Raw genomic sequence first — 10,792 nt, 5'->3', positions numbered from 1 at the left:
TTAAAGCTACACTGCTGGTACAAGTTAGAGACCCTGCAATACAGTACGTCTACAATTGAATTCATTTGAATTTTTAGTAACTTTAAAATACATTTCAAACATTTCAAACAGTTAATAAAAACAGTTACTTTATTTATGACTTTTTTACCACCAGGTGTCGCGCTCCTGCAAGTCTAACAAGAGGGGCAAAGGGACTGAATTCCACGTTTGCCATGACCGTACTTTGCCCATGTAGAGCTAATTGTGACAAATCCAATCACAAAGCGTATAAACATTTTTTTTCCGTGGGAAGAATATGACACGTTGTTAACGATATTACTGACAAAATACAATACTGTTGCTTCAATAATAGACTTGCAGACGAGATGGAAATGTGCCTGCAAGACAAAGCTTCGGGCTACACATGACGTTTTGCGCATATGCGCATGCGCCAGTACACTTAAATAATATTGAAATAACTTTGAACCATCCACATCGTTCATTATTCAAATTTGAATCCGCCCTTTTCATCTTCGTGTTGATCTGGGTAACATGTTGGTGGTTATTTTACCATCATTAATTTTCACGCAAGTCATTAAAGTGGTCCATTTTTCGAAAATGACTTTCGCTGTAATAAATAAAATGTTTTTCTCTACTCCAAGTTGCGCAATCAGGAAATTACGTTTGCGCAAGCGTATTGGAAAACGTAGCGCATGCGCAAACGGATCGCGCCGCTCCGACCAGGAAGTTGCTTGGGCCAAGTTCGATACACTCTCAGTAACTTTTTCCTTTTATATCAACCCGGCGAATAAAGGTCAGTAAACTTTTTCTTCAAGTTTAATCATTTCATGTTGGCAACTATTGTATTGAACTCCAAAACGCCATAACAAGTAGTACAGTAGTAATAAACAATCGTCCATCCATTTTCTATGAATAATTAATAAGGGATGCCTCGTTAAAATGACATTACATCACCTGTCAGACAAATGTGATTTGTTTAGTTAATAACGTATGTTTATGACTGATAACGCACACAAAATGACGTGAAATAGAACAGTGGTCCCCAACCACCGGTCCGGGGACCCGTACAGGTCTGTGACGCATTTGCTGCCGGGCCGGAGAGAAACATTAAATAATTTATAAAGGACTGCATTTTCTCCAACTTAACTTTGGCCTGTCCCACTAGACCAGGGGTGTCAAACTTGTTTTCATTGAGGGCCACACCGCAGTCATGGCTGCCATGAAAGGGCCCCTTGTAACAGTAAATAATTAATACATTTGCCTATGAATTTAAATAATTAAAAAAAAAACGTTTCGTACGTAAAGAGTAAAAAAAAAAAAATCTGCAATTTTACCGCTTTTTTTTTTACAGAAAAAAGTTGCCAGACTTTTACTGTAAAATATATGGTGTTTTTTTTAATTATTATTATTATTTTTTACAACATATTATTGTAAATAGAAATACAGTGCCGCAGTTTAATTTTATTTTGGCAACTTAGCTGCCATTTTTTTTACCATAATTACTGAAGTGAAGTGAATTATATTTATATGGCGCTTTTTTGTAGTGTCTCAAAGCGCTATACATAGTGAAACCCAATATCTAAGTTACATTTAAACCAGTGTGGGTGGCCCTGGGTACAGGTGGGTAAAATGTCTTGCCCAAGGACACAACGGCAGTGACTAGGATGGCGGAAGCGGGAATCGAACCTGGAACCCTCAAGTTGCTGGCACGGCCACTCTACCAACCGAAATATGCCGCACCATACTAACCATAATAAAATGTGGTACCATAAAGTCATCAACCAAGGATTTTACAGTAAAATATAACAAAACTGACAGCTCAGTCGACAGAATTTTACTGTAAAAAAAACCCAAACATTGGTCGTTTTTTTTCCCAACTTACAGTAATATGCTGTAAAAAAAACTCCCAAAATTTTTATAGTGTACAATTTGATGGATTACTTGCTTCGAAACCATAAGTTAAGCAGATATTTAAGTATTTATTTGCATTTTGACCAACAAAGTTAGATAATATAATATTTGTTGCAATATTGGACACTATTTTTTTTCCCCTGTCAAACTAGAAAAAAAAAACCTAAAACCTTTAGTAAGAAAATAAGAAAGTAGAGAAAGAAAATAAAAGGTATTTTATTGACACAACTCAGCTGCCAGTTTTTTACCATAATAAAATGTGGTACCATAACGTCATCAACCGTGGATTTTACAGTAAAATAAAACAAATCTGACAGCTCAGTTGACAGAATTTTACTGTATAAAAACAAACATTGGTCTTTTTTTCCCAACTTACAGTAATGTGCTGTAAAAAACTGCCTTAATTTTACAGTAAAATCTGTTGGTCATTTTTATAGTGAACAATTTGATGGATAACTTGCTTTGAAACCATAAGTTCAGCAGATATTTAAGTATTTATTTGCATTTTGACCAACAAAGTTAGATAATATAATATTTGTTGCAATATTAGACAAACTGTCAAACTAGAAAAAAACAACTAATACCTTTTACTAAGAAAATAAGAAAGTAGAGAAAGAAAAAATAAGGTATTTTATTGACACATATTTCCAGGCTTTTGCGGGCCATATACAATAACGTGGAGGGCCAGACCTAGCCCGCGGGCCTAGAGTTTGACACCTGTGCACTAGACACACCAATGAGCTTGTTTATAGATGTACAATAAAACTCCTCATTGGAAGTTGCCATTTGTTATAACTTTGTGACATGATACAATGCACATTAATGAACATATCAAATATAAAAGTGACATATTGTAGCCAAAGGCTGATTTCCATCTGCATCTCATTGCAAAGAAACACTAATTCAGCGTTATAGTGAGTTGTATTTTTCATGCACTTATTCTTGCTGTATTTATCTGGCACGAGTGGAAAACGGGGCCCTGAAAATACTGCCTACATTAAACCGGTCCGTGGTGCAAAAAAGGTTGGGGACCGCTGAATTAGGATAATTCATCTTCATTTGGTGTTGCAGGGATTTACATTGAGACGCCATTGCTCAGGTTTGGTTGCCAGACGCTGCGGGTCTCCAAAATGCCCCTGTTTCGAGCATCTGGTGACCATGCTGCGAAGCCCCGGCCCAAGTGCGAGAAAACGGGGCGCAGTCGGGTGACGGACGAGGACGTGTCGTCGCTGACTCGGCTTTGTTTGCTGAGCCTGGCCGACAACATGAAGGCGGTGTGGGCGGAAGATTACGCCAGTAACTATTTGGATCACTATTGCTTCAGCTACATCATGGGGCCTTTCAATTTCTTGTGTGAGTTTTTATTGGTCTCCTAGAACAGTGTTTTTCAACCACTCAGATACAGTCTGGTGTGCCGTGGGAGATTATGTAATTTCACCTAACTGGGTTAAAAATATTTTTTGCAAACCAATAATTATAATCCGCAAATGTACCGTTGTTGAGTGTCTGTGCTGTCTAGAGCTCGGCAGAGTAACCGTGTAATACTCTTCCATATCAGTAGGTGGCAGCAGGTAGCTAATTGCTTTGTAGATGTCGGGAACAATACGCGGGAGGCAGTGTGCAGGTAAAAAAGGTATCCAACACTTAAACCAAAAACAAATAAAAGGCGAGTGCCGCTAAGAAAAGGCAATGAAGCTTAGGGATGGCTATGCAAAACGAAACTAAAACTGAACTGGCTGCAAGGGATACAAAAACAGAATGCTGGACGACAGCAAAGACTTACAGCGTGTGGAGCAGACGGCATCCACAAAGTACATCCGTCCATGACATGACAATCAACAATTTCCACACAAAGAAGGATAGCGTCCGCACAACTGAAATAGTCTTGATTGCGAAAACAAAGCAGGTGAGGGGAATAGCGCTCAAGGAAGACATGAAACTGCTACAGGAAAATACCAACAAAAGAGGAAAAGCCACCAAAATAGGAGCGCAAGACAAGAACTAAAACACTACACACAGGAAAATGGCAAAACACTCCAAATAAATCAAGGCGTAATGTGACAGGTTGTGACAGTACACCTACTTTGAGACAAGAGCTATAGTGATGCATGCTTGGTTATGGTTTGAATTCATATCCAACAATTGCGACGACGACTTTTTATTGTCAATATCGGCTACTGAGTTTCATTTTTCAATGATTTCTGCTGGTGGTGTGCCTCGGGATTTTTTCAATGAAAAAAATGTGCCTTGGCTCAGAAAAGGTTGAAAAACACTGTCCTAGAGAAAACTGAACATGTGATACAACCCAACTAATATCCTCTCTTATAGCCGGGAATCTAGTCGAGGAGCTGCTAGAGCTTCTGTGCACAAGAAAGCAGCTTTCCCGCGCTGCTCTCCATCTTCTGCTGCTGCCCCAGCTGAGAAACTTATCCCTGGATAGTTATCCTAGTCTGGTCACCTCCTCCCTGTGTGCCCACATTGCTGCACGTTGCCAGGTCAGTCAATAACCGCCTCATTATTAGGAGCCCCCCTTAGGAGGGGAGAGTCCACCCACATCCCTTAGTTCTAAGGCCATCTAAAACTATGAGAGGTAACTGGAAGTCTGACAATTTATACTACAAAACAGGAGTATGTACATTCTCTAAAATAGTTTGGGTAAATCTCTACCATATACAGTATATATATACTGTATATATATATAAATATATATATATATATATATATATATATATGTAAATATATACAGTCATGGTCAAAAGTTTACATACACTTGGCATGGTGTTCCTGGGATTAAAAGCCCCACCTCCAAACATATTGCTGGGTATTGTGGCCAAACAGCTCCATTTTTGTTTCATCTGACCACAGAACTTTCCTCCAGAAGGTCTTATCTTTGTCCATGTGATGTCAGATGAAACAAAATGTAGCTGTTTGGCCACAATACCCAGCAATGTTTGGAGAAGAAAAGGTGAGGCCTTTAATCCCAGGAACACCATTCCTACCATCAAGCATGGTGGTGGTAGTATTATGCTCTGGGCCTGTTTTGCTGCCAATGGAACTGGTGCTTTACAGAGAGTAAATGGGACAATGAAAAAGGAGGATTACCTCCAAATTCTTCAGGACAACCTAAAATCATCAGCCCGGAGTTTGGGTCTTGGGCGCAGTTGGGTGTTCCAACAAGACAATGACCCCGAACACACGTCACAAGTGGTAAAGGAATGGCTAAATCAGGCTAGAATTAAGGTTTTAGAATGGCCTTCCCAAAGTCCTGACTTAGACGTGTTGACAATGCTGAAGAAACAAGTTCATTTCAGAAAACCATTTTTCTGTCAGAAATTCTGGATTTTTTCTGCCAGAAATTCTGGATTTTTTTCTGTCAAAAAGTCAGGATTTTTTCTGTCAGAAAGTCAGGATTTTTTCTGTCAAAGAATCTGGATTTTTTTCTGTCAAAAAATATGGACTTTTTCTGTCAAAAAGTCGGGATTCTTTCTGTCAAAAAGTTGGGACTCTTTCTGTCAAAAAGTCTGGATTTTTTCTGTCAAAAAAATCTGGATTTTTTCTGTCAAAAAATCCTGATTTTGTTGTTGTTTCTCCATATTTCTGCACAATAACTCAGATATGGCGACACTCGCGAACAGTAGAGAATATGAATTGATTTTTGGTCCAAACATATTTTGCTTTTACAAATTAAATGTCACACTACCACAATATTGAAAGAATATTTATAACAATATTTGTATATACTTCTTTTTAGAACACAATATATTTGACCATTGTTATTTATGATCATATTTATAGGCACAGTATTGTTAGTTTTGATGTACTGGTGGTATTACTTCTAGCAGTGGCCTGCAATAACAGTCCAAAAAGTCTGGATTTTTTCTGTCAAAAAATCTGGATTTTTTTCTGTTACAAAATCTGGATTTTTTTCTGTTACAAAATCTGGATTTTTTTCTGTCAAAAAGTCGGGATTTTTTTTCTGTCAAAAAGTCAGAATTTTTTCTATCAAAAAATCGGGATTTTATCTGTCAAAAAGTCTGGATTTTTTCTGTCAAAAAATCTGGATTTTTTCTTTCAAAAAGTCTGGATTTTTTCTGCCAGAAATTCGGGATTTTTGCTGTCAAAAAGTCGGGATTTTTTCCGTCAAAAAATCGGGATTCTTTCTGTCAAAAAATCTGTATTTTCTTTTGTCACAAAATCTGGATTTTTTCTGTCAAAAAATCGGGATTTTATCCGTCAAAAAATTCAAATTTTTTTCTGTCAGAAAGTCGGGATGTTATCCGTCAAAAAATCTGGATTTTTTTCTCTCAAAAAATTTGGATTTTTTCTGTCAGAAAGTCTGGATTTTTTTTTTGTCAAAAAAATGGGATTTGAAAATATTTTCTAAGTGTCAAAAACTCAAAACATTATTGGTGAAAAAGTCAGGATTTTTTGTAAGTGTCAAAAAGTAAAAAAAAAAATGTTGGTCAAAAAGTCGCAATATTTTCTGTCAAAAAGTCGGGATTTTTTCTGTCAAAAATTCGGGATTTGAATTTTTTTTCTAAGTGTCAAAAAATGTGAATTTTTTCCGAGTGTCAAAAAGTCAAAAAGTCAGGATTTTTTCTAATTGTCAAAAAATCTGGATTTTTTTTCTAAGTGTCAAACGGGATATTTCCTGTCAAAAAGTGGGGATTTTTTCTGCCAAAAAGTCTGGATTTTTTATGTCAAAAAGTCAGCATATTTTCTGTCAAAAAGTTGGGATTTTATCCGTCAAAAAATTCACATTTTTTTCTGTCAGAAAGTCGGGATTTTATCCGTCAAAAAATCTGAATTTTTTTCTCTGAAAAAATGTGGATTTTTTCTGTCAGAAAATAGGGATTTTTTTGGTCAAAAAAATGGGATTTGAAAATATTTTCTAAGTGTCAAAAAATCAGAATTTTTTCCAAGTGTCAAAAACTCAAAACATTTTTGGTGAAAAAGTCAGGATTTTTTGTAAGTGTCAAAATGTCAAAAATGTTTTTGTCAAAAAGTCAGGATTTTTTCTAATTGTCAAAAAATCTGGATTTTTTTCTAAGTGTCAAACGGGATATTTCCTGTCAAAAAGTGGGGATTTTTTCTGCCAAAAAGTCTGGATTTTTTTATGTCAAAAAGTCAGCATATTTTCTGTCAAAAAGTCAGCATATTTTCTGTCAAAAAGTTGGGATTTTTTCTGTCAAAACGGTCTGGATTTTATCTGTCAAAAAGTGGTGCTGTTTAGGGACCTGACTGTGCATGGATGTATTTCCCCACATAGGCCCTGCACAGTCTGAGCCTATCTGGAGCTCAGTATCTGGGGTCGAAGGCGCTCTGCGACACCCTGCCCCGTCTACCCGCCCTGCGCTCACTTTCTCTGGCGGGCACGCCATGTAATGCTGACGTCATCAGGACCGCCGCCCTCTGCTGCCCCCTGCTGCGCCATTTAGACGTATCCCGATGTTGTTTCCTTCCCCCGAGTGCTCTGCTTCTTCTTGCGGGGTTCCGTCCTCTATCGTACTCGGCGTCTAGCGCCACATCCGGCTCCCCCCTGCCTCTCTGGAGTTTGTTGGCGCTCGACATCGCATTGGGAGACGCCCAGGCGGTGGCGGCCTACCTCGTCCTGGCGCTGCCCCGCCTGCAAAGAGTGGCGCTGGAGGGCCTCTCGCAGGCGTGCTCGATGATCCACGAGCGATCCTTTGCACAAGCGGATGAGTTCAGCGGCAGAGAAGGACTACCCAGGTTGGAGGAGGTGTGGCGGAAGAGGAGCGGGGACGCTGGAGAAGACGGTTGGATGTTGTTGGATGCGAGTGAGAGTGAGGGCGAGGCGGTTACTTCCTCCTATAGTCCAGCGAGCGACGAACACCCAACCCTGTGCCTAAGCGACGTTCAAGTGGTCACATGTGACTCTCTGGTGATTTTGGGCCGCTTATGCCCCAACATCAGTTCCTTATCGGTGAACATGGAAGAGGAAAATGGAGGAAGGCCGCAAGCGTCCGTCTTTGCCACAGGCCTGCGGTCCTGGTCCGGTCAGCTGCGGCGCCTGTCGGTACAACACCAAGGCCCTCTGCTGGACCTCCTCCCTGCCTTGCGAGTGGCTGGATCCACCCTGGTGTCGCTCACCTTGGAAGGAGTGAAGACGAGCCCTCGCTGCCCTCTACTGGAGATGATCCGCGTCTGTCCCAGACTTGAAGAGCTGCTGGTCTGCGCTGAGCCCCCCGAAGACGCGCTGGAGGATGAAGACGATGTAGTGGAGCTGGACCAGCGGGACCTTCCAAGTCTACCCAGCCTTCGCTCCCTGGCACTGAGGTAAGAAGAGCAGCAATCATAACACACCCGCGTTGTTATTTGGTTCTTGAACAGGGTTTGTCAATGGAAGAGTTGGTATAGTGAAGCAAATTCCTCTATAAGAAACAAAGTAAATATGAATAATTGGTTCCAGCCTCGTCCAAAGTCCATATCTTAGTGAAGGTTTGTACACAATATAAAGTGCTACACAGTAATGTATATCAAACTAACAGAACAAGGAGGTGTTAAATCAACTGTCTCTTTAATTACAAGCTCAAACAACGACAAGTTGAACTGTCCTGTATGGGCTACTCTGCCAACACACACAGACGTCATTTTTTTTTTTTTTTTACATTCATTTAAATCAAACAGCTGGATAAAAAAAACAAAAAACATTAAAGTAAATTATGAATGAAAACAAGCATAATTGTCTGTAAATACAGCAATTGTCTTTCGATTTTGGAGACTACAAAGCAATATTTTGATTTCACAACATATACACCAAATAATGAAGACACAGTTTAGCTCACTCATATCTTTTCACCATCATGATTTTTACTTTTTTTTTTTAGTTTGACATCTTGTTCCACTGTCAAGCCTGTTCCATAACCAACAACCTTGATTGAGATATATATGTATGTATGTATGTATGTATATGTATATATATATACATATATATATATATGTTTATATGTATATATATATATATATATATATACACATATATATATATATATATATATATATATATATATATATATATATATATATATATATATATATATATATATATGTGAAGTGAAGTGAAGTGAATTATATTTATATAGCGCTTTTTCTCTAGTGACTCAAAGCGCTTTACATAGTGAAACCCAATATCTAAGTTACATTTAAACCAGTGTGGGTGGCCCTGGGAGCAGGTGGGTAAAGTGTCTTGCCCAAGGACACAACGGCAGTGACTAGGATGGCGGAAACGGGGATCGAACCTGAAACCCTCAAGTTGCTGGCACGGCCGCTCTACCAACCGAGCTATACCACCCCACATATATATACACGTGTATGTATATATATATATATATATATATATATATATATATATATATAATGTGTGTGTGTGTGTGTGTGTGTGTATATATATGTGTGTGTGTGTGTATATGTATATATATATATATATATACTGTTTCATTATAATTATTATAGCAAATAATACATTGGAAGAATTGGTTTGAATCGGGAAGCGATTCTGAATCAAATCGTCAACCCAGGAATCGGATCGAATCGTTAGGTACCTGAAGATTCCCACCCCTAGTTATTACAACGTAGAGTAATTAGTGTACAACTTCAGGAAAAATCACACAGCTGTTGTTTATCTATTTAAACAATAAAAGCTGTGTGTCTAACCTTTTTTAGTAAATGGACAATTTATACGACTGTACAAGCAGAGCAGCCCTCCGCTAAACTGGGACCTTAAGTGGAATTGTATTCGTAGTAGTCCCCGCCCCCCCCATTAGAATTATTTTTCACACTATTTTATGTATGTGAAAGATTTGTAAACTTTTTTCCCATTAAACCGTAATTCAAATCGATGCATGTTTTGGACTAAAACCAATTCATGGGAAGGAAATGTATCCATAATTTATGTTTTTAGTGCAAAATTACCATTCCAACCCGGGATCGGACCCAGTGAGACGAGCACTAAGGCTGCACGTCACAGCGAAAGGAATTGGGGGAAATGATCAGTGACGGAGCAGGAAGCGGCCAGGAATATGTTTGCAGTAAAATACCACATGGAGCTCCCGGTTATTCACCAATTTGCATTTTAATTGTGTTTTTTTTTAAACTAAACAGATGGCGGGGCTCTACGCACACTTGACTACTGTAAAGTACATCCACGTGTTAGTGTGAAGTTACACCTTTGTGAAATAATGCACCATTTGTTAACTAATGTCATATGTCACCCACTGTACAGTTTCTCATTCGAGCACAACCACACAAAGCCAATCATGTCCTGGATGTCCCTGGCGACAGTGATCAGGTGTCTCCTGGCTGCTGCCCCTTTACTGGAGAAGCTCTCCTTGGTCTCTTTGCCGTGCCCCCTGAACCACACGCTTCAACTTGTCCTGGGCTTGTCGCCTTCTGCTCCCAAAGCGCTCGGGAGGCTCCAGCGACTGAACCTGCAGTGGACTAATGTGGAGATGGCGACGGTGACAAATATTATCCAGAGGAGCAAGAGACTGAAGTACGTTGATGTGAGTCACTGCTGGGAAATCAGACACAAGGAGTGGTTGTACTGCAGGAAGCTGAGTACAGTTCAAATTGTCAGGATGTAGTGAGGACTGGGGGTGCCCTGATCTGATGTCGGTGCAATATCTGCAATTTTTTTTTTTTTTACACAAAAGGTAAACATGCTAGGCGCTAGCAGCTAAGCACACAATAGCAGAGGTGTGGACTCGAGTCACATGACTTGGACTCGAGTCAGACTCGAGTCATGAATTTGATGACTTTAGACTCGACTTGACAAAATGTAAAGAGACTTGCAACTCGACTTAGACTTTAACATCAATGACTTGTGACTTCACTTGGACTTGAGCCTTTTGACTTGACATGA

General features: G+C 39.3%; 1 protein-coding gene across 1 annotated transcript; it reads left to right on the top strand.

The window, feature by feature from the left end:
• The first annotated feature begins 721 nt into the window (after nt 1-721).
• Nucleotides 722-10,792, top strand: LOC133619784 (uncharacterized). The gene is made up of 5 exons (XM_061981047.1): nt 722-793; nt 2,983-3,264; nt 4,240-4,406; nt 7,181-8,208; nt 10,154-10,792. Exons 2-5 carry the CDS (start codon nt 3,042-3,044, stop codon nt 10,512-10,514), a joined length of 1,779 nt encoding a protein of 592 aa, XP_061837031.1. The 5' UTR covers nt 722-793; nt 2,983-3,041; the 3' UTR covers nt 10,515-10,792.

This window comes from Nerophis lumbriciformis, linkage group LG20 (genome assembly GCF_033978685.3).
Source record: "Nerophis lumbriciformis linkage group LG20, RoL_Nlum_v2.1, whole genome shotgun sequence".
In the NCBI taxonomy this organism is placed as follows: domain Eukaryota; kingdom Metazoa; phylum Chordata; class Actinopteri; order Syngnathiformes; family Syngnathidae; genus Nerophis; species Nerophis lumbriciformis.
This window is presented reverse-complemented; position numbering and strand designations above follow the sequence as displayed.